The sequence below is a fragment of the Aspergillus melleus genome (assembly GCF_016097325.1).
Source record: "Aspergillus melleus strain CBS 546.65 chromosome Unknown contig4, whole genome shotgun sequence".
NCBI lineage: Eukaryota > Fungi > Ascomycota > Eurotiomycetes > Eurotiales > Aspergillaceae > Aspergillus > Aspergillus melleus.
This window is the reverse complement of record NW_025763373.1, coordinates 2,578,660-2,604,605: the sequence shown is the minus strand read 5'-3', so window position 1 is coordinate 2,604,605 and position 25,946 is coordinate 2,578,660. Positions and strand designations below refer to the sequence as shown.

Sequence of the window (25,946 nt, the reverse complement as noted above, 5' to 3'; positions counted from 1 at the left end):
ACTGACAAAATGGATCCATGCATGACCAGGATTTGCAATCAGTAATTGGGAAGGACGAGGGCATAGTCAATCTTTCAGTTGACCGGGAAAACACGGAGTCGATAGGAGATAGGTCAAAAACGAGCCTTGGTAAGATGGCGCGTACCATCCGAGATCTTATCTTTATCTACCCCAATTCCCCACTAGAGCGATTATTCTCAGATATTAATCGAACAAAGCTGGGCAGTGCCTATGAGAGTACTGTATTTTAACGAGCCGACCCGGGCAATTGGAGTGAACGCATAAGACTCCGGGAAGGGTCATTGCAGGCGAGCAAATACACCCGTTGATAATAAAGTGGCATATTCTTCAATACCCGCATTTGGCCATGGACTAATCCTTAACTAGATATATATGCGGCTGTTTACGGGATGCCCATTATGATATTATTATTTAGCCTCCAGTCCAACTTTTACGGCCTGAGTTAGGCGAACAACGTTCAGTGGTGAGCAGTTGGTTCCAGTTCTATCTGCCATGTCTTTTGCTTGCCTTATCACCTTATAACGCCTGACATTGGCATCACCAGTTGCATTATGGATTGAAGATGGCGTGGGTAACAGTTGGGTGGTGGGGGCCGGCGTGCAAGACATACGCAAGCAAATTAACCGGAGTGGAACGGCTCAGACAGATGAATGCCCACCCTGGCGTGATGGATGATGATGTGGGGCTTCTAGTATTTTCGGCAGACGATGATGCCTATCAAGGGCTGGAAAATACAATACACGGAATTAGAGTCTAAATCTCAGCAGATCCCTCCAAACGTTTCGCGGCGACTATGCAAGGCGTCTGCACGTTTCCTACCGTGAGAGCTTTTGGTGTACAGCAGACTTTTGCTGGAGCCGAACAAAATGAGAATTACAGTGGCTGAAAACACTAATCGACGTAGTAAGACGCATGTTTCACAAAGTATCAAACTGAGCGGAAATAGGTACGGTTAGAACCAAGTCTACAATACGATTGTGGCTGGCGGCCTAGCATAGCCCATTTGGGACTAGACTTTACATCGGGGCTACTATACTGGCAAGTACTGTCCTTTGTCGCTTGGAGGCGAGAGAGATTTTTGCGGAAAAGAATGATGTGCTATACAACTGAGGTACAGTGGGACAAGGGCATACGCCTATTGATAGGCATTGCTAGGCTAGTCGCTGGGCAACCGCAGAATAAACAGAACCATGATGGCGAGGCTAATTCGATGTTATTAACATATTTGTTAGCATGGGGTCGTAAGGGAGAATGGGATTGGATAAAAGAACCTTTGCTGGGCCCGTCTATCAGGCAGGAAAATACTCAACAGAGTAAGCTTGGGCGTACAGGTACCTTCGAGAAAGTCTGCGATATGAACAGCTAAATACCGTGATAAACGGTTAATAGAAGCCTGTGCTATTAACAAAATGCTCAACATAGTAAAACATAAGCAAGGAAATCCATTATATTGGCGTGGCTTCCACTGACATGCCATGAAAGAGCTACAAGCCACTCCAGAAGTTTCCAATGAATATCGGCTTCTCTATATTATGAATTGGTTCCGTCGTATCTGGCTATGGCCCAGACGCAAGTATGAGGCGTGCCCTTTCACGTGGTCCCAATGCTAACTGTACCCCACTTGTAGACGGGTGCATCGGACTGCTTCAGTTGCGGATCAAGGTGACCTGCACGACACCACGATCGGCTACTTTGTCACAGTCTGTGTGGGTTCCCCCCATAGGCGGGCCGCAGTGGAAAATTCCAGCTTGAGGCGTGATGATACCCAAAAAGCCGCTGTCGAGAATTCAAGATGTGAGCGCTGCCATGGCCGTCGTTCTACGAGTTATCACTGCAGACACCGGGAAGCCTCAGTGCAGTACCCAGCCCGTGGCATATGTTCACGGCGGCGCACTGGCTGTGCGGGCGCACGAAAGGCCCTACAGCAAGGGCCCTGGCTTAAATCGACTGTGGATTTACCGGCAGGCGGACGGGTGAAAGAACCTAGAATCAGCCCAAGCAATACGCAACTACAGCCAAAGTCTCCGGCTCCGGTATATGAACTTTGTGGAATGCCGACAAGCTCGTTAGACAGGAAATAAGAACGTTGACTCCTCGATGCCGTAACATTCCAATGTATTGTAAAATCAATGGGCTTCCTTGCTACTTACATACATTATGATCGGGTGATTCCTTTCATTCTGCAAAGTCTCATGCGCAATTGAACTCATGTAGGGTTGTGCTTCTTCCTTGGTGGCCTCAGCCGAACCGGTTGTATGATTGCCAAGAGCTGCTCGATTTCCCCGGTGAGCGTTCTATACCCGGCAGTAGATTGTTTTCCTCTTTGGCCAAGTGTTCGCCACTTCATACGAGCCTCACGGAGCTAGTTTTCCAGGGACGGCGCACTGGCGACGAAGTCAACATATGGCGCCGTGCTGCTTGTAGCTTGTCATCCGGGTCTCTTTCTCGGTGATCGCCTTGTCGGGTCTGGGGTATGAGAATATTATTTCCCAGGTCTGGGAACAGGATATCGTATACATAAGCGTAGTCTGACATGATAAACACATGGACTGCATTATCGGCACGGCGCATGGTGCATCGCTGGACCGTGTATCACTGTAAACGCGACTGTTGTGGTCCGGAGCTGGAATGCTTAAGGCCGAATCGACGCCATCAAGCGATGCCGGTTGCTCATTCAGCCAGGACATGGGTGGAATCGGTGGAGCTGGAGACGGTGACCGGAGGAATACCGTGAGAAATTCATCGATGTCACCGTTTGGGGCACACATCCTGCCTGCCCTGAATAATGCTTACCCACCAGAATGGTGGGGGGGAGGGTCGTGCTGGCCTGAGGCGGCAGGGCAGGCTTTCGCGTTCAAATAAGGTGTAGGTAGCATACTGATTGCACGCCCACTAAATCTACCTAGTATTCTGATTGCAGTGTCAACCCAGTGGGCCGAGCATGCATTCCAGTCCGAGCCCGAATTTAGGGTTGCCCGCATAGGCATTCTCGACGTGCTGGTAAACCACATACAAATAGGACCAAGTACACCTTTGCTTTTGAAAGACATGTTATTTTCCCAGTCAAACCATGAACGATCGTCATCGGACTATCTGGTTCAAGTCTGTCGGCACACCGGGGGCAGGGAAAAGGGCCCTTCCCGAGGAGGCAGCATTGAACCCCATCAAAAGGCAGAAGTCGGACTCAGCTGCCTGTGATGACGGTTGCCACGAACAGGACCCATGGACCGTATATAAACAGAGAGCGGTGGTTTTTTGCGGCCGTTATGTCGCGCTGGCCCATCATCGAGAGCACCAATCAAAGATCGTCCACATTGAGAGCCTTTCTATTGACAGGCCTGATAGGCGATATCTCCTACAAACAGTTGAGCGACTGTCCCACGAGAGCTTTCTCAAATTACTCGAGGCCTATTACTACGAGAACCGACTGTTCTTGGTGTGGGAACCGGTCGAGCTGTCGGTGAGAGAAATTTTAGACGCCCAGGTGCCCATCAATGAGCCACAGCTGGCGCAGATTATATTACCGGTATGTGCCATGGCATAGGGGTAATGTCACACTGACGGACGGAGGCAGGCACTCCAGGGAATCGTGTTCCTTCGCGAAAAAGGAAGAGCACTCGCCAAGCTGGACTCGAAAGCGATCCTGCTAAACAAAGATGGGATTGTGCGGGTTAGTACGTCTTCGTGCCCCCAAACCGGGCAACAATCCGAGCATCTAACCCTGTCTACCAGCGGGTGCGGAACACAGCTGCCAGATCCAGCCATCGGAGATGAACTGCGACACGTTGAAACTGACCGCACTGGCTGCTATCATGGCCGATCTGATGGGCCAGAAGGGGAGTGGGCCTATCTGGAGCTCGCTAGCGAAAGACTTTCTTCGAGATCTGACGACCAAGCGCCTGGACGAGTTGCTGGAGGTACGTTGTCACGTTGGCTCACCTTGCTGCGCCTTGCTCACATTTCTACAGCACTCCTTCTTAAAGGAGGCGGGAGGAGCAGACGACTTAATGCTGTGTGTCTCTATAGCGAACAAGATTGCCAGTCACAAGATTAAAGAGGTGAACAATGTCTAGCTACCCTTCCGGATCGCACCGGGGAGCCTTGCCCGCTGCGATATGACCAGTGGCCAAGCATAATTTAGGACTTGAACTCCATGAATACTACATCAATACTATACTGCATAGGTCCCGGGTTCTCACCCCTTGGTCGCCCGTTCTAGTACCTTGGCAGCTCCACGGATGCTATCTCTCGTTCTGGCTATCTCTTCTTCAAACTCGCCTATATACTCTTTTTGGCGCTTGACCTCCCTCTACATATGCCAGTTTTTTTTTTTTTTTTTTCAAAGGCTCGCGACCGGTGTAGGCATGCTTGCATACGATCACGAAGACGCTCGTTCTCGTCATCGAGTTGCTGATTCTCCTGCTCCAAGCGTTGAATACTCGCGGTAAAGGAATCGTCTTCAGGCGTCGGGACCGGTTCATTTTCGGTCTGCCCAATCATTTCCATCAGTCTTGAAACACTGTGTGACATATGCCACGGGTCGAGACGGCCATCGCCATTAGACGTCTTTTCCAGATCATCGTGGTCCGCTTGCAGAACTGCCGGACGGACGGCTTCGAGCGAATGTCCAAGCTCACGGCATATCTCCTCATAGAGACCAACAGTTCCATTGCTCAGGGGCGTCTCCAGAAGATGCGCCTTGGAGTCGGTAACGGACCAGACATATCCGTCCTGTGGAGCTGGCTGCAAGCGGACTTCGTTCGGGTCGATCCGCAAGCCGAGCCGGTTATCTAGGTCTATCAGTGTACGGCAGGATCTGGGGGCTCTAGGGGTGGTACGAATATGCCTGGACAATGCCTCGCGTCACCACTGTCGCCTCAGAGCACGCTTTTTATTACTCGATTGAGCCATGTGGGATGCATACAAGTCCTTCGTGCGCAAACCAAGGACGGATGAAAACCATCGGTCTGCACACGGTAGAGGATAAAAGGTGGATGATCCGGTAGCAACCATGGAACTGGGGGTCCATAAATATGAGATGGGGGCCTGTATACGCAACAGAGAGGAGACCACAATTGCCGGGATTGCTGAACGCGTTCTTGGCGATGTGCATTCGGGGTTCCGCTTGACCACTTCATAATTTTGACCCGGTGACAAACCCGAATCGACTCTCAGTGGATCGTAAATGAGATTGAAATAAGATAAAATATGTATTTACGTTATATATTTAATCAACCGTGTGAGGTACATGTTACTGAAATGATCTTGTTTGCCATGCTTAAGCAAGACCGAACGAGTATTCTTGATAAGCACACAATCACAGATCAGATAAGCAGGGTTGATGATGCAGATGCTGCGCTCAACCAAAAACCATTTCACCGCCGCAGCTGACTATTGTGACAGGAGGAGAGCTATTCCCACAAATGATTCTCCTACGACGGATTGACCTCATAACTGAGCATTCGACGTAGCCTCATCCCCCCGTAGCACTACTCCGATCCCGTACGCCATGCCCAGTCACGTAGGGACATGACTGCATGATAGGCAGTTTTGTTGGCCACGCTGATGAGAAGCCAAAGCCCTTCTTGGCCCGTTGAAGGATGAAGAAAAGGATGCTGGGAAATCAGCATGCTTGCGGCATGGCGACTGAAACGTACGGGCGACCTACTTTTAACAAAGCGTCCACAGGGTTCACGAACGGGTTGCCAACCGCCATTGTCGAGAATTCCTGTGCATGCAGGCTCCAGGGAAAAGCGGTTCTATTCTTCTCCATCAATTTCGTAGCAATCATCACGAGTGCAGCCAGGTGCGGAGCCGCTGCATCAGATGGGGAAGTGTCGCACTCGCGGCTGTGCTCCACGCCGGCTATGTTTTGTTCACGTTAGCATGCTGCAGCCTTGGATCATGCCGGGCTGGCCTACCGATCTTTACTTCACCGCTTGCAGTGACGAGTATGTCTCGAGGTGCCAGGCTCTGCAGGACCCTGCCCTGACTGTGAAGGAAGGCGATACCCTCCAGGACCTATCGAATTTGCGTCAATCGCTTCACTCTGAAGATAGAGACCCATACGTACGGGCCTGATAATCTGCACTATCTCGCTTTCTGAGATCTCGCATGTTGATGCCAGAACCTCACTGACGGAAAATTCGATCGGCTCCCATATCAAAAAGTAGCGCTGGTGATGCTGCATGACATCCACAAGGCGGCGGAAGCTGCGGTGGGCGTTTTGATCCAGTGCTTGAACCCAAGAACTTACGATTGGTCGTTCCGTGCCATCATCCTGAATATGAACAAATTCCGCTTTACGTTGTCGATGCTGGGCCAGAACCATGTGTTCTCCGTAGACGGTGCGAGCACATGGTTTGTATGTCTGCCACGGGTTGTTCGTCGGAATTTCACGAGGGGTGTATGTGGGTTCGTACGAGGACGTCTTCGATCCGAAATGGTTGGAGAGTCCGGCCAATACCGTGTCGGGATGGACGTTTGTGCGCACCTCCGGTGTTTGGACAGGTGGTGATTCCTCGCCCTCAAACCACATCGTGCGGCCCGCGACCTCACGTCTACGGCTGGACATGGCTCCCAGCGCACATTAATCGGCGGACGAGGTCCATCGGCACAGGTAGCAATGATCGCTGGCTCTTATAACGACGTGCCTCATCGCATGGACTTTGTCGTACCCGGGAACCGAGAGCTCGTCAAGGTATGTGATATGTGTTTTAAACTACTCGATAAAAGGAATTTGGCCAGACCTTCCCTTTCACACCCCCTCGCGTTTTCTATGTGGGCCGTGGCAGTTCTCATCAAAGCGGTATTGCCCATCTCGGTGAAATCCAGCAATAGACCCTGGTTACTTGCATGTTGGCTCGTTCGTCAGATTCGGCGGTCAATACCATGGTCGGTTGGTCAACTGAGCGGGCCATCTGGGGGCACATTATGGGTCTTGCTCTACAGACACCGGGCTCGGTGTCGATGCCAATGGTGCATACGCCTTCGGTTCAGCAACATCGTCGATCCTTCTAGGTCGCATCTTAGCATACACATCTTCCAGCAGTGCAAGTTTGACCGGGCATCACATACCATGCCCCGTAGAAGGGTTGACAGTGTCGGGTTGACCGCTGTGGGATAGGATGGGCCGGGTCTCCTTGGACATCGTCAGTAATGCGTTGTTGGCTATTCCCGTCCATGACCTCGCACATACCAATGCACTCCGTGCTTCATTCCCCCGGTGGATAGCAAAGCCCGACACCTACAGCCATTTAGTCAAAGCTTCACAGTATCAGGCGGACAGATCCCACAGCTATGGCCATTGCCCACATCAAAGTTAATACAGTCCACATTGCCTTGCCTCGGTCTTCGTGCAGAGCAGTAACAGCCACGTGCTAAGCGCCCGCCTTGCCTGACGGTGGAAAATTGGCCAAGCAAATAAAGGCGATAAATCCAAGAATCTGGGTGGAATCGTCGAACGTACGCCTCAGTGCCATTCCATTGCGTTTATTATACGGTAGTTATTTCCTGGGCCGTGCTAGACTGACTTCATGTGGCCGATCTACCACGCATAATTGTGGATTTTACGGTACACAAATCTGCTGGTCGTATAGGAGCTCGAGCAATTGTTTGTTGCCTGCTTGCTGCAGTCGCAAAAGCGCCCGCGCTGAAACTGCTGTCATTGAAGGCAGCAATATACAACAGTCCTCACCTTTGTAGATAGGATAGGAAGCCTTGCACCGGCCCCGCGTGCAAGTGGAAAGAATAAATAGAGCGCCTCTGTTCTCATTCCGCAGGTAGAACCGGTGCAGGGGAATATTCGAGTAGTTCGGTCAATGATCCTGCGTCTTAATGTCGCTGCATGGGCCATGTAGCGCCGACGATGATGCATCTAGTATTTACAGCCGACCACCCCATACACCGAAGCTTGCGCAGCCATCGGCTAGTCCAACCCCGCATGATCTGCCCGACATTCAACCGCTCGATCACCAAATATACCTGGCTCGCGGATCCACCATCGCGCTGGAAACCACCCGGGCACGGTTGCAGTGTGCCAAAGACAACCGGCGACTCTCGTTGCCGGAGACCATTGTTGAAAAGAAGCGACAGTGGCAATGTCAGGATCACGAGAATCGCTTCTTTGAAACCTGCCTGGAAATCCTGGAGGACTTGTCCGCGGTCGCCGTCGATGTATCTCAAGAGCTGATTTTGCAATACGAGTTCGAGCCAGAGACCAGCCCGGAGGGCAACGCGCGCGTTCGACGAGCAAACCAGCGGCTTCGCAGCGCCCTGCAGCAAGCGCTCGAGCGGGAAGCACGCGCGGAGTTTGAATGGAAAAGACAATGGAATGTCCCTCGGATCGGAGGCGCTTCCGTGAGGTGGGTCTAGGGGCGGGCAACACTTCATTCGGTGCTACTTGGTCATGTATGAAATGGGTTTCCAAGTATACAGTAGCAGGCCCGGCGTTTCCATATGAAGCGCCGTCTTATCTTGATCTATGGACAGACTGTACCGTATGTCATGGGACGCGACGCTCTTCTACTTCCCACCAACTGTCCACCCCACGTAGCCGTTTCCCAGCCAAGGCGTTTAGGAGCGTAGTAGATATCTGCCTCTGAGGTGGTCCTGGGGCTCTCGAGATGAGCGTCTATATCCTCAATTGACAGTAAAGCCCCTCCCTTTCGCCCCAATGGTCGGTGGGGGAATCGTTCACGACCGTATAATACCTGTGGGGCTAGTTGCGGTCTGGACAACAGCGGTGGTCTGCTGGCGATGATGATATCGTCGCCATGGCCGACACCCAACCCGCCCCGTTGCCATCCATAGCTGCGGCTCGGTGGTGCAGGGATAAGGCCACCTAGTGCCCAGATTTTGACCAACATCCCCTGTATACGCGGGTTGATGGCCTTGTGTTCTGAGGAAGAAGGGCAAAGAGGCCATGGACCGATCACCGGTGAACCCAGCGTAGTCAATCTGGCCATCCGGGTAAAGCTGGTAGCGCTCAGAACTGCCCTGACATTTCCATTCCACTGTACTGGAGAACAGTTATGGAGCGAACCACAGTGCAATGAGAGGCTTCCTGATCGCCTGCTTGTCTTCTTACTTTATCAGAGCAACAGCTGCATGGGCGGGAGTGGCTCTGTGGCTGCCCAGGCACGTCACGGCAGCACCGGATCAAACTAAGTAACACGAGATTTTACATGATCTATACAAATTGCCTAATATTTATAACGTCTGCTCGCGCGCAAAAAAAAAAAAAAAAAAAAAAAAAAAAAAAAAAAAAAAGAAAAGAAAGGAAAAGAAAAAGAAAAAGAAAACTACACAATTGACTTGGTCTGCAGCGAACTCATTGTCTGTCACCCTAAGAATAGTCCCGAGATAACCAATTCCTCGCCATCTTCAAGACAGCATGCACCAACGCTCGACGATCCTTCAAGATCATTGACCATCGAAAATCATGAGGCAGATGTTGCTGGAGCAGGCCAATCACCCGGATCGGCTTGGCATAGCTCGGATGCCTCTGCGCAATTGCACGTAGGAGCGTGGTATCGTCAATCACTCCATGCACCATCGCAGCTTCCTCGTCCAGACAGCGTTGAATTGCTTGGAGCTGTCGTTGAAAAAAAGCAATGCCAGCCTGACGTGCCCGATCGTACAACCGGGCTGCCGTGGATTTTGCGATCGCACAACCACCGTCCTCTCTCAACCGAGCCGTGTGTCGGGCACGCCGCCCGTGCTTGTTGCCGCCTTTGGACAATGATCCTATATTTGCTTGGCTAGTAGATACTAGATGCAACAGTTCGGCCATCAAGTGGTCCATGGAGCGCTTCATGTGCTCATTGCTCGTCATGTCGCCTCCAGAGGGAGTCCAGCAGCCGGTGGGATTGTTTTGACCGCCAGCTGCTGGCCGTTGACGAAATTGATCCGCCTGAGCATTGTCTCTGGACTCGGCTGTGAAGCTCACAGAGGATGTCATTGGGTCGTGGTAAAGAACTAATGCCTGTGAACGGTTGTCATCCGGTCAGGTATCCTTGAGTATTTGAACCGACATTTCATGGTTCCTGTCCATGACGCTAAATTCCGGACGGTCTGCATATGCACTGTACGGAACTTCCTTGACGAGGTATTGGTCGCCGCGTGAGCCGTCCATGGGCCCGGGCAGTTGCAAGCATGGGTTTGAACATGTTAAGACAAGCCATGCCCAATTTATCAGGATCAGGCTACGGTATACAGGACGTGCCGGTCTCCCCAGGTGCCAAAAGGAGACCCTGATCAGCCCTTGCGCGGAACGGCGCAGTAGGATAGCCCCCCATTTCCTGGGTGTACTCAGTAAGGCGATCATTTTCTTGCTAGACTAGCACAGTAGATATCTTCGGCCCGTATTTTGTCGAAACTCGACACGTGGAAAAGGAAAGTGAAAAACCACTACATATTGTTTTGACCACTAGCACAGCACCTACAGTAACCGAGGCAGCTCTAGTAGGGATAACGAAGAGAACCTGGCAACTGGCCGAGCGTTTAGGAGTCTTAATGCAAACTGGAAGCTGGGGCATATTGCAGCTGGGGAGCCTAGGAACAGTACATTTCGGTCTTGTTGTTTAGCTATTCTTTTCATGAGGGTCATTGTACCCACATATGGGAGCACACCCCTCAGTATTTGCACATCCGGACTACCTGTCGCTAACCTACATCTGAATCATTGTGTAATACATATGGCTGGAGTGACTTGCTAATGATACTAGTTTCACCTCTGTTAATATTTAAGTGAAGACTTCAGAAGACATCAAATACCGTACATAAATACTTCCCTCCCCATAGCTATCTTCCTACCTACAGGATGCCGCCAGCGACATCCCTCTTATACGACCATATTGTTCGAATATCGCAGACCGACTGGTATGGGATATGCGCCATAATCATCTTGGGAAGTTGGCTTGGCTGGCGTCTTGCCTACCGGTCTTGCCGTTGCATTTTCCGACGGCCTATAATGCACCTGCACCGACTTTTAGGCTCCCCTCTGCCGAGGCCATTTTATCAACTTGACATGGCCACGATCCAAGAGGGGCTGATTGTCGTTTTCCTGCTCACGGTGAATATCCTGCCATTGGTTATACGGTCTCGATCTTGGATGGTTGTCCACCGACGGGCTGCCAACATCGCCGTCATGAACCTTGTTCCACTATGGACAGGGTTGACCTTCGGACTCCCCGCCCATCTTCTCGGTGTCAAGTGGTCGACCGTATCATGGATGCATCGGTGGATCGGCCGTGCGGTCATAATCCACTCCATCCTCCATGGAGCTATCGTGATCCGGAGTGCTGATAAACCAGTGCAGGAAATCCGACGGCATTACGTTCCATTCATGGTGAGTGGTAAGCCCCCATCCACTTTAGATATCCCATGACCCAGTTTTCCAAACAGACATCACTCCGTCTAATCTAAATCAGGCCGCATGTGCCATAGTATTGATCTTTCCGGTGACGCTGCATGCGATCACTCGTCGCCATCCGCAGCTGGCGATGAAGTGCCACTACCTTTTGGGGTCGACCGCACTGGCCTCACTGTCGTTCCATGTCTGGATATACCGATCAAAATGCCTCTGGTACCTGGTGGCTGCGGCGGCACTATGGACTGCGTTGACTGCGACCGCCCTGGTCAGGTCCCTAATGAGGCGCTGGAGACGCTCGTGGCCTTCCGTGGTTATTTCTCCCTGTCATGAGCTCCTGCATATAGATATCACCGTTCCATCTCGATGGAAGGTTGAGGCTGGTCAATATGTATACATCTGGCTCCCGCATGCAGGTCTGCGGGCCGCAAGTCAACTGTTCCTTTTTTATATCTCATCCTGGGATGATACGCCTGGCCTTGGAGACTCCGGGGCACTGGGCCCTCAATTATTACACTTGTCCGATCAGCGCGAGACATCGGCACGGGATGATGCATCTGGGCACCCTACTGATCAGGAAGACACATGGAGTGAAGCGGAGACTTTGGCTGATGATAACACATCGGTGTACGGCGCCAAAAGGAGGAAAGGACGGAGGCATGCCGAGCCATTGGAAGACCACGACGCCGCAGCATGCACTGCCAGTAAAGGTGAACCATTGGGCGGGGCGAGTGCCTTGACCGATGCCGCGAGTAGACGTACCCTGCACGTGCTCGCCCGCCCGCAGTCTTCGACACTCAATGCTACCCTTTATCAGGCTAAAAGTCTCCACAACGTTCAACAGAATGCACTCGTTTTGGGCCCGTACGGGAGACCGCCCGATCTCACCCGCTTCGGGATTGTGCTACTTGTCGTAGAGGATATCGGCATCGCGCGCGTATTTTCTCTCATCCAGGAGCTTGTCCTAGCGAGTGAGCAACACCGTGCCATGGTACGGAAGCTCATCGTTGTCTGGCAAATGGAAGACTTAGGTACTTGCCTTTCGCAACAACCGCGAGCGCGTTGTCTCTCTCTGAACTTGGGGAATTGTGCTAACAGTGTCCAGACAATCGTCGTTGGGTGAGCATGCAGCATTTGCTTGACCTTGATCGTCAAGAATTCAAGGTAACCCAACCGCGGCGCAGGCTGCTCTGCACATGTTGACAATGACAGATCCTTCAATTCTTCCTTTACTACCGGCAAAATCGCAAAAATGAATCCTCTCGCAGCCCCGGTTCGAGGGTGCGATTCAATCGGGGGTCTGTGGACGTGGAAAAGACTATAAGTGAACACCTTTGTATGCGTCGAGGGTGTATGCTGGTAGGCGGTATGGCGATCGAGCCCATATTGGTTGCTTCCGTTCAAGCCATACTAACTAATCGCTCGTCTGCAGTGTGTGCTCGACAGACTATCCGCGACCAGGTGAGGGCGATCGTTCAGCCAAAGATGACCGATGAGCTCCGACTCATGGACATCGACGTGGAGCCATATCACCGGTGGTTGGACATGGGCCCAGTGCGGGACACTGCTGGAGCATCGAACCACCTCAGATGGGTCAACTCCAGAATAGCTGAAGGTCGAGGCTAAACCGGCTTAACCTGACGGCGTCTTCATGTCAACGTTCACCGCTTATAATAACTGAGGTCAAATCAGAGAATTGAGTGGGTACCTATAACCTCTCTAGCGTTTCTTTTATTTGCATTTGGTTTTCAAGCCTTCACTCTCTGTGTGCACCTGAATCGCTCCGGACCAATATACACCAACACATACATGCAGGGTGCTAGAATTGAGCCAACACGGCACATGGGAAAAATGATATGCAGGAAGCATTAACATAAAGTGCAGCATCCAACTATTGGTAAACCACTGTAAGCAACTGGGTCTAACAATTAAAATAATAATACTTGGGTACATAGAAACAAGGCTCTCATTGCTATATAACTTAATATTCATTGCGCAGTACACGTTGTGGCGTTATATTTTTCACTTCTAACCAAGGTCTACGATAAATTGGCTTTGTTTCCCTGACAATTGCTACTCCGCATTCGAAAGCCCACACCAACTTAATATTATGTTGAATGAGTTTGGCCTCCTTCTCCTAATCGGCAACTGATAATATTGTATTTCACATTTTCTCTTTGAAGGGTTTCTCCGGAGGCACGATGTTTCTCGGCTGTGAAAACCGACACATTTATTTAACACTTGCGGTCCTGGAAGGCTATCTGAGATACATTTAGCCTATGCCAGAAAGTAAATACCTGCCTTTTCGCCAATACTAGGACGAAGACAGAATCTACTATAACTAGTCCAATCCCAGGTCCATGCTCCCAATATCTGAGCCTAATCAGTCCTTTAGTACATACTGTGTGGGGCTAAAGTTTTATGGCCTACCCCTTCAACTGCGATTTACGGAATGTAGAATATGGATATATAAGGCTTCATCGTCATGTTTGTCGGTTGACTACTCTTATCAGCATAGGGGCTCTTCACCCTTTGGATAATTATCAATATTCCTATTACCAAGAACAGGGAATGCGGATCGTTGGATGCCTCAAACAACGAGCAACCACCTTAAAAGGGCATCATCTGAAGAGAGGCCCTTTTGAAGCTTCCAACTAGCCTCCCATTACAATTGTGGTGGGCGCTTCTGAGGCGGCGTTCACTCAGGTCGTGGAAGTCGAAATGGGTCTAGGTGACCGCAAAAATCCAACTTCCCACACAGTATCAGCCAACACCTCTATGTATCGCTATACATAATTAACGCGGATACCAAAAATAAGTGCGGTCGAAAACTGCCGTGTTCTGGAAGCAGTTGAGAGACTACGTGATGCCCTGGAACAATCCCGGGTGCGGAGAATCGGTGGAAGAGCCGTTTGCCTCATCCGCGCCCGAATGATGATCGGATCCTGAAGAATGACCTCATTCTGGGTGTGGGCATTTAGGGCGCAGTATCGATAAGTCTTCATAATACCCCGCGGCAAGAGCAGTGAGTAACCACGATTCTGTACTGGAGATGGCTTTTTGGCGACACCGTTTAGTTCGGTGGGGCTCGACGGTTACCCGTGGTATTTGCCCACCCAAGCGCCCCATTGCCAAGCGTTGACATTCCCCCTACCATCCCATAAATACTATTCTAGTGGAAATCCCTTGCTTCTTAGTATATTTACCAGCCCCTGACCGCTTTTGCCTACCTAGTCAAACAGGTGGCTATACTGTGCTGTGATCAATGGTTGCCCAGCGTTTCTTCATTCATGGACTGGATTGCCCCTCAGCCACAAAATAATACGCTCGGTGGTTTGCTCGGCCCTCTCTTATCGTTTGCTCTTCCACCTTTCCATCTGATGGAAGTATCATTCTGTCTCGAGGCCTCTTGGGCCTCTTGCCATGCGAATGCCTTCGTTTCAAGGTTCGAAGTTGATGTCCGTGGTCGACATGTGTCTCTGGTTGTTTGCTGAGGTGAGGTGGTACAAAGGCAGTGAGTGCCCCGTTGGGTTGGGCATGCGTGCATTTCATGACCTAGGTTTCCTTGCCATAGATAGGAAAACACGATTCAATTAAAACTGTGCTGCGCTAGACAGGGTTTACGATAGCTACGTAAGTCAGCTGCACCGATCTCGAGTCGTCATTCGTTCGAAACGTGGGCTGCGCGCACATGGAGCAGGAGCAACGGTGTACCTCGAGCTGTCCCCGCCACATATCAATCGGTGAATGGGGTAGGAAGGCACGCCGGGCAACCGTCAGCCTCTGGAGATATCGTTTTCGGCCCCAATCGCGTGACGAACCTCCAAATGAGATACAATCCCAAGGCGAACGTCTAACCTTGCCCGTGACCGGTTTGATCCCGATAAAAGACGACCTGCAACACTCAGGGAGCCAACGACAGAAAGCACAATGCGCAATGCATGCCAACTGGCCTCGCATTACCTTGACTCCGCCGAATAAGCAGCAACAAACTGCATTATTGTAACAGGCTGAATGGGGCTTTCGGTTGATACGAATAATCAAATCGAAGCGGAAATCTCACACTAGATGGCTCGAGAATCCCCAGAGAAGGAGGACTGGTGGTGAGTGCAGTGCAATGCCTTGTGACAGACGGTAAATAAAAAGACAACTAGGGCTGCAGAGGCCCTGTTTATTAATCTAGCGTCAGTAACTACGATATCGAAATGGGTATATCGCTTTCCGGAGCCGCTAGAACGGAACTAGGTTTCGCCTTCTCTGCGGCCTTCTTTTTGTTTTTTGTGATCATGATTCACTGTATCGACCCAAAACCAACTGCAAATAGAAATCTAGGGACGGTTATGTAGGGATGAGAAGGAATTATCTTATACAGCCAGGGAGAAGAAAAGGAATGTATATAAGCTTGTCGTGGTAAAATGCCAGGACTTTGAGGTCGTGACGTATATGGCTGGAGTATGATAATTGCCGAACGTTGCCGGAGACGGCGGAATTAAAAAATTACATGTTTATTAAGTGTCGATTTGCGATAATTCACTCGGAGATTAGAACAATATAAGATCAATGTCTTGAGGATATTCATGCTGCTGAATGAGTTGGTCTGCATATTCTCCACGAGTTCTAACAGTGGTTCGATGACCTAATATCAAGACCATAAGTTTAACATGCTTCCTCGCCTCCTTAGCCCTCTTTATTAACAAATCGGCGGCTTCCGAAAGGTTCCGATCGTTTAGTTTACTCTGGTCTACTTGTGTTAGTGCTGCAGTTAACTCCTAAAGAGTATCCTTGAAAGATATTTTATTTTTTTCCCATCCGGAAGGCGCCAATCACAGTTGGGAAAGTATGCGAGATGAGCACATGGGACTACAACATAGAATATCCGGTCTTCGGCAAGTAGGGCGCCATCTCGCCATAACTCTATTAGTAATTAAAGAAGCCAGCGGAATTCTACTTACCGGTAGACACTTGTGCGAGGGGCGTGAAAGATCTCATGGAAGCTTTGCTAAGCATGACGCAATAGTTATATTGTTCCCATTAGAAAGTCAAGCCTTTGGTGGAAGAGCAGAGTTCTTGGCAATACAATTGAGTAAAGTATTTCTGGCCTGTTTGCTACCTTACTTTCTGAGTAACGACGTACGTTAGACTAATACTTTACTTAATACGGTGTTTATGGTTTGGGTCCTAGGTGAATTGAGGGCGGCCAGTATACGTGTAAATGGAATGGGATCATTCATGGTACTTATCAGTCTATAAGACCAGGTTCAATAAAACGAAGCTTGAACAGCCTTGTATGGTCTACATTCTTTTAGTGGTAGCGATCGGCAGCTCTACGCGGCTAGAAATCTGTGGCAGAAATGGTCTTGGCAAAGAGCTGATTAATACGCCGAGCTTATATGATCATATGAAACGATTGAAGGTCTTGATTATTCTAATCTACTGCAAAAAGAAGCCATATTTATGCAATTTCAGGGGCTTCAGATATGCAATAAAAGAGCTTGATCATACGATTCAAGCTCCTTAATCGTACGATCAATATTGATCGATTGCTTAATCGGTTAAGCAAGGTGATGAAGTAATTGCTTAGTCAGTTCCGCGGCCACAAAATCGTAATGCTTTTATTCCGAATGTTCTCATGTGACAGTACGCCACAGATGTTCTAAACTAGCTCCTTTTCAAGGATGTCTTGATCACTCTTACTTCCTCTCATTGACCGTCTAACAGAGCGACGGCGGTGGGATGGACACGGCTCAAAAACTGACACAGATGTAATACAGGGATGGGTGACTCCTTAAGGGTTGGAAAGTGCAGATATCTGGGTTGGCTGCAAGTGCCTTCCTGTGCCCCTCCCTATTTGAGAATGCGGGGTAATCAATAGAATAATATTAAGTGTACCACCCGCTCGATAGACCTTTATCAATCAAGCTGCCAACAGTCCCTCAATTCCTCAGCTTTCACACCGGGTGGAGCGATATCCGAAACTATTAAACAAAGGGCCAAGTTTCAAGAACCCTCGAGAAATCACTTTGGCTGTTAATTATATATATCCATTATGACTAGCTCTTCAGCGAGAATTGGCTTCCTATCTTTACCTGCCGAACTTCTTCTTATTATCCTAAACCACCTCGATTATTCATCAAAACTAGCCATTCAATGGACATCCAAAGCACTATACTCAGTTATGGAGGACCATTGGATTTCCAGAGCTTATACTATGAAGGATCTTCTTGAGATAGAGCGATGGCCTCGCTTTACTATAGGACAACGAGGAGAGGGCACAAAACAGCCAATAGCACTCCTTGACTATTTTGCCTGTCATATCTGTCTCAAGATTCGGTCAGCGTCATACTTTTCCAATGCGATGATGAAGGGCCATCGTGGAAAATTGTCTCCTATTCTGTCTCCAGAGAGAGAGAATCGGTTCTGTATTCCATGTGGTGTGCGTTGGCATCGTTACCGTCCTGGTGTGCGGATCCAATTTGGGGGTGCAACAGGAGGAGATGGGCTAGTTTGTTATAAATGTCATCGTTTCAAAAAGGTGAGCCCAATTGAATTCAAGGAAAGAACTTGTGCTGCTTGTTTACAAACGCGAACCTCTCAGTCGACAGGGGTGATGGAATAGAGTGTTGTGATTTCAGAGAGACAAGGGCAGAATGAGGCTGTATCGGCTACAGGTATGTAGCGTCTTGTCCGATTGTTGTCATCCTATCGATTTGCCTTGTGTATCTGAATAATACTCCACATGTGTTCCTCCGTGACCATATATTTCGGGGTCTGGTTGGTTTGGGGTTGGATTCAATCTGGGTGTTTGCGAAAATCCCTGACCTATCACTTCATCCACTGAAGTCTCTAGGGGCGACATGATCTTTCCTAATTCTTTTTCTGTCGCGTTATGTAGGTTCCTTTTTCGTGCCTCTGCGTGGATCCCCATTTCCTTCAGTATTTGTATCATGGAAATCCGTGATTCATTAATTGCTGACTTCGGGAGCCGGCTTGACCATCTCATAAACGTTAGAAATTTGTGCATCGGATAAGTAGATTCACCACCCAGGTCCGGAAGTATGTACAATATCCCCAATCCTCCAAGAACTTTCGCTAGCAAGTCATATCTGTCCAAGCTGGCTATCCCACCTCGTACCCCTCTCTTCCTTCGGACAGGGAAAACAAAACAAGCCATTGGTTGATTCCCCCGCCTCCTGAAATGGCCGGCCTGAACTAGAGTTGCTGCGCCTCAATTGGCTATTAGGCAATTGAACAGCCAGTTAACCAGTTGATTGTCCATAGTAAAATGTGCTAAGCAAGTTAGACTGAACCGGGACACGTGATAGAGCCTACGACGGCTGGGAATAACCGTTGAACAGAGCCATGCAGAGTCTGAGTTATTAGAGAATATTACACAAACACGAGTTTTAGATAGATCTAGAAAGAGAAAGAATAGGGAGAATGATGAATTTGAATATCATTAATATATTGAATTACTGCTTTTTAAATAATATTTTAATAACTAATCTCTGCACGCTGACCGCTTCAGCAAGTAAGAATATAAGATATAACTAGGCGAAGTAGACATTACAACGAGTTAATGATCGCTTTTCAAGAAAAATAATGTAAGAGAAATACTCAATATTACAGCTAAAAAATGCATAAGTTATGCAGTCATGAGATCGGAGCATGTTTGCACTGTTTAGCCTAGTTTGGGGGCCCAAAGCCCAGCCCACAAGTGGGCTGGGTTGGGTTGGGCTTGGGCTTTTGTGGGCTCTGATGAAGTCTAAGTCAGATCAACAATCAGACACGTTACTACTTTCATTATCCGACTTAAATCTAGAACCTTCTTGTGATATATGTTAAAAGCAAATATCTTTGATATTTATATAGAACACTAAGCTCTGTTTATCCAAATCACTATTCTTATGCGCAATAATCTGGAAATATCAATGTCCATGACGTGCTCGTATTATTCTGTTAATAATCCAAATCTACTTCAAGCGTCAATCACTAACTCTATCTCCAACAAATTGGGCCAAAGCACCAAAGAAGCTCGTAAGATACATAGTCCATTGTATATCTAAAAGATCAACTTTTACTAAAATATTTAATTATAAATAGCTGCCAGCAATCCACTTATTCCCTGTCTTGCAATAATTAACCGGCAAACAAGATATTCTCAATTGATTCTCATTAATTGTGCCACAAAACATAACAGATCTCCGCTTCATCATTCACAGAACAAAGCAAAAATGTCAAAAAGCTTATAGAGACTATACGAACAATCTTTGAATATATTAAAAAAAATTTAGAACAAAAAAACTTACATACAACTAGGCTGCGGCAATATCCAACAGTATGTTGGATATCCGCATATCGTATCCGCAATTTGCGGACTTGGATGTCAACTTGATATCCAACTATCCGCAAATTGCGGACTTGGATATCGATATCAAAGCGTTGGATATCCAACGGATATCCGTTGGATAACAAATATAACAAATATGCCAAGCCCCGTGACATCCGCGTGACTATATAAATTATGCAGATTTTCTGTTTTTTTGGAGTATACACACGTAATTTTTTACACAAATTCTTAGGAGGACAGGTACTTGTCTATCTTAATTATGGTAGTTTTTCTTTATCTAAAAAACTAATATTACAGCTTGTCAATCTCAAATCCATCTGGTAGCCTTGGTTTCTTCCGAATCCGCCCTGACCGTACCTGTGTCTCCAGCAGAGAGATACTCTTTCACCATTTCAAGTTGGCTGTGTTCTAGCTCGAACTTTGAGGAGAAGAGATGAAGCATCAGACCTTTGATTGTATCTGGTTTAAGGTGCCCGCGGCGATAGTGGCAGATATCACGAGCACAGTTAAAGAGCCGCTCAACACCAGCACCGCTAGCAGGAATAGAGAAAATATCTTTCGCTATTCTCGCCAGGACTGGGAACTCATGTTCATGCTCTTTCCAGTATAACCGAGGGTTGCCTTTCGCGAGCCCTATAGTGTAAGTTAGTGTATAGATAGTTCTAGAGGAATGTAAAGAAATGTTGAAGTGCGGAGTTGACTAAGCAAGAGATCATCGCCTTGCTTGACCTAACTGATCATGCAACACGATTAATATAAATCGTATGATCATGCAATTCAGCTCATTTTATGATTGATCCTGAAGCCCCTGAGACTGCATAAATATCGGCTTCTTGATCATGTAGTTAGGGAGGAACAACCTTCAATTCATTCGTTTGATATAGTCAATTCAATTGCTTCATTCGATCGTTTTAGTGGTCCAATCCATTCAGACCCTTAGTCACTCTGCTTGCCAAGCCTTCGCCCTTCCACAAGAAATTAGTAAACTAACCCTTTGCAAGATATCGCGTGATCTCATCATCTGGCTGGTCCACATCAGGCAGTAGAGGAGTCTGTGAGTCACATAACATCGCAAGCTCTTCTTCTTCAGCTGTCTCTTTAGACGCCTGCGCATCTGTAGGTTCTATTAATTCTAGAACGTCCTGTCGATATCGCTCGAACTCCTTTTGTAGGGCATCCCGGTAGATTTTCATAAAATCAACCTTTTCCCCCTTCTCATTTTCTCCCCTCCAATCCTTATTGTTAAAGTAGCGTAGCTTCTTTGACGGACAGAGGATAGTTGCAATCGCATATACTATACCATATGGCTCATCGTCGGTCGCGGAATAGTATTTATTTAGCTTTTTCTTCGCTACAGCGAGAGCCTGGAGCATTCTCTTTTTCCAAGGAGCACCCTTTCGTTTCAGTTTCTTTTCAGCGTCGTCAAGGTGATTAAAGAGGCGGTTATAGATACTGAAAACATGATGAACTGTAACATCTCTAGTCTTCGACAAGACGTTGGTAAAGTCAAAAAAAGGCTTTGTGAGTAAGAGAAGATACTCAATCTGGCGCCACTCTTCCTGATCCAGTTTGAAATGGAGATATTGATGAGTCGTACAGTACTTATCAAAGACTGGTTGTAGCTTTTTGGCACGATTAAGCATTAAAAAGGTCGAATTCCAGCGTGTACGAACGTCCTGAATAGGGATAAGTCGAGGCTCTTTAGTTTGGAGAGCTAGGAATGCTTCCCGGCGCTGCGGGCTTGCATTAATAAAGACGGCAAGCTCTCGGATCTTAAAGTGCTTAAGATTAGTGCTTGTTTTCTAAAATATTAAGATAATATACCTTTTTCAGGGTGTCCACAATATGCGTTGTAGGGCGCTTCGATTGTAGCGACTGGGTTCGTTCGTCAGACCACTCAGACTCAGCCTCTTTATTAGCCGGCGTTGCTTTTAATTTCCCAAGTAGATCATTCAGACAAAGCTGAATTACATGGGAAATACATGGGATCCGGAAAATTGAGGTATCGGTAAGAGCCTGTGACTGAATTACCTCCTGGATGCTTTCCATCATGCTATCATTACTTGTTGCATTATCAGTAGTAATAGATAGCACACGGTCAGCGATACCATGGTCTTGGAGGAGCTGTAGGACAGTCCTACTTAGATTTTCACCCGTATGCGAGCCATGAAGGGGCTCAAATCCAAGAAGTACTTCACAGTAATTCCAGTCCTGGTCAAGGAAATAGCCTGTGATAGCCATAAATGCCTGGCAAAAAGGTGATGTCCAGCAGTCAAGTGCAATTGATAGTCGGCTTCCCTCTGGAAGCTTGCTAAGCACACCTTGTTGTTGTTCGTGGATCGTGGTATCTAAGAGACGTCGTATAGTGCGTGGTGAAGGTATATCGATCGGATCTTCTGATCGTTGTATAATCTCCACTAGCTCCTTGAACTCTGGACGTTCAACAATGCGAAATGGGAGGCGGGCGGTTGTGATAAACTGAAGAAGTCTTTTATGGAGGAGCTCTTGGCTGAAATCCTGAGATCTCGGTCGTTGTGACTAAATAATATCTAGAATTAGCGATTAAATAGAAATAGAATGACAGTGGACAAGGCTTAGTACTAACCGAATTCCGAATTAATTGATCTATACCTTGCTTTTTAAGAGGCCGCGGGTTAGTGCAAACGCTACTGCCAAGATGTGATCGCATCGGAGAAAGACCTGCACGACGATGCCCTGGATGAACAATAACATTCTGGCAGCGTTTACACATTACCTTTGGCTCGCCGGTCCTCTCATGTGCAACCTGATTGAAGGATAACCAAGTATCAGACTTTTTAAGCTTACTGGCCCATCTGATACTCTTGCGGAGGTCTGGCTTTAGGCCATATTCAGTATCTAACCACCAATGCACGAATTGCTTTCGCGATGCCTCCATTTGAGTATCTTGTTCGTCGCTAGGGTAGAGGATATAAAACCACTGGAAGGGTTTACCAACACGCTCAAGCGAAGCAGGAGCGCGAGGCTTTTTTTCTTGAGAGGGAGGATAGATGTCTGAGATACTAATTGAAGGTCGTGTTATCTCACTACTTGGGAGTTCGAGGAAATCGTCTGATTGAAGGAGGTCAGGGTCAATAAAGGATTCAGCAAATTGAGATGCTTCATATTGACTGTTAGAGACTTGAGATTGAGACATGATAACAGGCTATCTATGAATGTCAAGCGAAAGACTTACAGAGAGAGCTAAGATTTAAAAAATAATAGGGATAGAGATAAACAGCGTCGCGAACACGATTTCGACGTGTTAAAAAGGCAATACTATGTGCTAATTGGATAGATACTCAGTATTGTGGAGAAACCTTAGATAATCGGCTTAATATCGTGCGGATATCATGCGGATATCATGCGGATATCATGCGGATATCGTACGATATCCAACAGATATCCGCATATCTATAATAATCAAAAACTTCAAAGTCCGTCAAATGAAAAAAGAACATGAAATTTCTCTATAAATTTATATAATATTATAGTAATTAAATAAAATAATTATATTGATCAGGCATCTCTCTATCTCCTAATATTATATCCGAACGCAGTAATGCATTTTTTATAGAGTTATATTATCTTATGGGTGTTTGACAGGAAATAGACTGACTTCGTTCTATGTAGAATATATACTTCCGCAATAATACCGTAGATAAAGGAATAAACTTAAGATTACCAGTAACTACAACGCATTAGCCTAATATCTCGGGTTTAGCAAGGCAAATTGATATTACTTATTTCTTAATACAGGTATGTTTCTTATTATTTCATAAGGGAAGTAGGAGAATCTCCTAGAGAGTATTAGTATAACCAAAACATATGTATACTAACATTAAAACAAGTGTGTGTCAGCGACATAATAATCACATAGTAGTCTATAATAGGATAAACTAGCGAGATTTATGCAAGTGCGGATATTTGTTGGATATCCAAGTCGGCGGATATGCCGCAGCCTACATACAACACTAGAAAAATATACCAAAGCAATACTATATTTTACTAAAAAATATTCCGAGAATATTCAGGACTTGATTAATAAGGCAGTCTTCTATGAAAACCACAGCAAACTTGTTATTGTAAAAAATATCAATATATTCTCTCTTTACAAACATCATTTGGTTCCCTTCACTAGAAAAATACATTGAATTTTAGATCAGATGTAAGAGAATGATACTGACTGTACACGGCAGATATATATAGAATATATTTCAGATGGTCACATCCTAGATCTCTCCAAAATGACCCGATTGACTGAGATATTTTCTCGCAGACTTCAGATTCAAAAACGACTAACTAAAGAAATTGCCATGGCCGTATTCAACGAGCTGAAATCCAAAGATGTCGGGATTATCATAGAATACATTCACTTATACATGATCATGCGCAATATTCAGAAGATGGAAAACTCTATAACTACCAGGTATATGCTTGGCTGCATGTTGACGAGCTCCGAGGTCAAAAGTGAATTCATATCGCTTCTTCATCTAAAGTGACTGGTTTACCCAGCTCCTTTGTGATCACGGTCACCACTAATGTCGATGTTTTACTGTCCCATGATCCTGTTACTGTTTTCATTTTTCTTGATTACGTTACTGCCTCTGTAAGAATGCATGTCACTCATGTGGGTCTTCAGAGGTCCAGAAAAAAAAGTCAGGTTCCACAGCGCTTGCATTCGGAAGAGGACACATGCACTCATTTTTTACTCTAATAAGTTGTATGTGCACTTTTGACTTGTTAATTGTTTCAACACATTCATGGACGTAATAGTGGCGGACAATAGAAGAAGATTCCATCGGGTGTTGCTGATTGGAATGTAAACTCCGGCGATCTTTCCTGTTAGAAGTAATTACGGCCTTCTTTTTCTGGATTATTCGACGCCTCGGGTTTGCCTCTTTGTTGGTCCTACTTGGGCCTCAGCATTTCAGGTGCAACAACTCCGCTACATTATACAGCCATTTTGTACGACCAGCAGCACCGTCTAGATATTCCGGTGCCTCATATATGACTGGAATGCCGCCGCTAGTGACCCTGTCTATAAGTATAGATTAATCTGGCCTAGTTCATTGGAGCACAACTGACCTACTACAACCTTGGCAGGTCCAAATCCAGGACTCCTTATAATTGTGGTAACGATGGTAAATGTCATCAACCAAGCGGTAATGACAGCGATGGCATCTTTGATTGATTAGTCAATGCAAATGGGTTAACTATCGAATTGTATATACCGTACCTGGGCGTGAGAGCCACTGTAAAACATTGGCCCACCATTCATCTCAGGGCCAAGTGTGACGCAAGGTTTCCGCGGCATATATGAGGAGAGCGGTTGGCAATGAATCAATTATTTCTCCGCTGACCGTCTCTGCATGGGTTAAATTCAGGCTAGCAATAAAAAGGTTTAGAAGTGCTATCTGACGAGTTTGTTACAAATAGATCGTCGTACAGTGGACCAAGTGCCACCGTATACTGTACAGTAAGGATGTTGTAGGTTATGAGAAAGTGAGAGTGTTTGACAATCGGGAGGCACGGTTGCTTGGGGCGTGCCGCTATTTGATCTTGTCTTCGAGCAAGGGACGCCATTTTGGCGGAGTTGCTCCATATTTAAGGCCTCAGCCCCCGCGTAAGGTAAATACGGGGGGTCGCTTTGTTCTCTGATATGTGCATCACCATGTCCTTGCCCTAAATCCGGCGTAATATGTATATAGAATCTGTTTCACTAGAGTATGAAGAAAGCTGTGAACGGCTACGTCATAAACATTTGATTGGAGTGAGGAGGCACAACCGACGGTCATTTCACGATAGTCTTCTGGTTACTGGCTGGATAAGGGCTTGCGAATGACTGATTGCCCTCAGAAAGGAGTGCCTGGGCATCATCCGATGGCTGGATCCACCTGCACCGGTGAATTGTAGATGCCAACACTTTTAGCGAGCATCTTGCGCCCGGCGGTTATCAGAAGCGGGGAAGTTGAGTACCAACCCTAAACGACCAAGTAGTTCCTATACGACCACGCGTTATAAGAGCCGTAATTTCTTGGAGAACTGACTGCAGCAGCCGAGTCAGATCCAATTGGCGGTTCTATCTAACCGTGGGTATTTCTCCCCGATGGCGCAACAGCTGTCATAACTTTCGCAGCCTCAAATCCTACGTTCGTTATTTATTTTTACTTGAGACTATCACAATAA

At 47.3% G+C, this 25,946-nt stretch overlaps 3 protein-coding genes across 3 annotated transcripts; 2 read left to right on the top strand and 1 right to left on the bottom strand.

The window, feature by feature from the left end:
• Window positions 1-3,091: 3,091 nt before the first annotated feature.
• On the top strand, window positions 3,092-4,094 carry LDX57_007752 (uncharacterized protein; the record flags this gene model as incomplete). The annotated part of the gene is made up of 4 exons (XM_046089469.1): window positions 3,092-3,547; window positions 3,596-3,695; window positions 3,754-3,938; window positions 3,990-4,094. The coding sequence occupies 4 exons, from the start codon at window positions 3,092-3,094 to the stop codon at window positions 4,092-4,094; spliced, it is 846 nt and encodes a 281-aa protein (XP_045945440.1).
• A 64-nt stretch (window positions 4,095-4,158) lies between these two features.
• LDX57_007751 (uncharacterized protein) lies at window positions 4,159-7,371 on the bottom strand (the record flags this gene model as incomplete). Its single annotated transcript, XM_046089468.1, has 6 exons — window positions 6,095-7,371; window positions 5,943-6,042; window positions 5,690-5,886; window positions 5,528-5,636; window positions 4,398-4,811; window positions 4,159-4,181 (listed from the first exon to the last, which is right to left on the bottom strand). The coding sequence occupies exons 1-6, from the start codon at window positions 6,593-6,595 to the stop codon at window positions 4,159-4,161; spliced, it is 1,344 nt and encodes a 447-aa protein (XP_045945439.1). The 5' UTR covers window positions 6,596-7,371.
• Window positions 7,372-7,857: 486 nt separating this feature from the next.
• On the top strand, window positions 7,858-8,394 carry LDX57_007750 (uncharacterized protein; the record flags this gene model as incomplete). Its single annotated transcript, XM_046089467.1, has 1 exon — window positions 7,858-8,394. The coding sequence occupies one exon, from the start codon at window positions 7,858-7,860 to the stop codon at window positions 8,392-8,394; it is 537 nt and encodes a 178-aa protein (XP_045945438.1).
• Window positions 8,395-25,946: the final 17,552 nt, after the last annotated feature.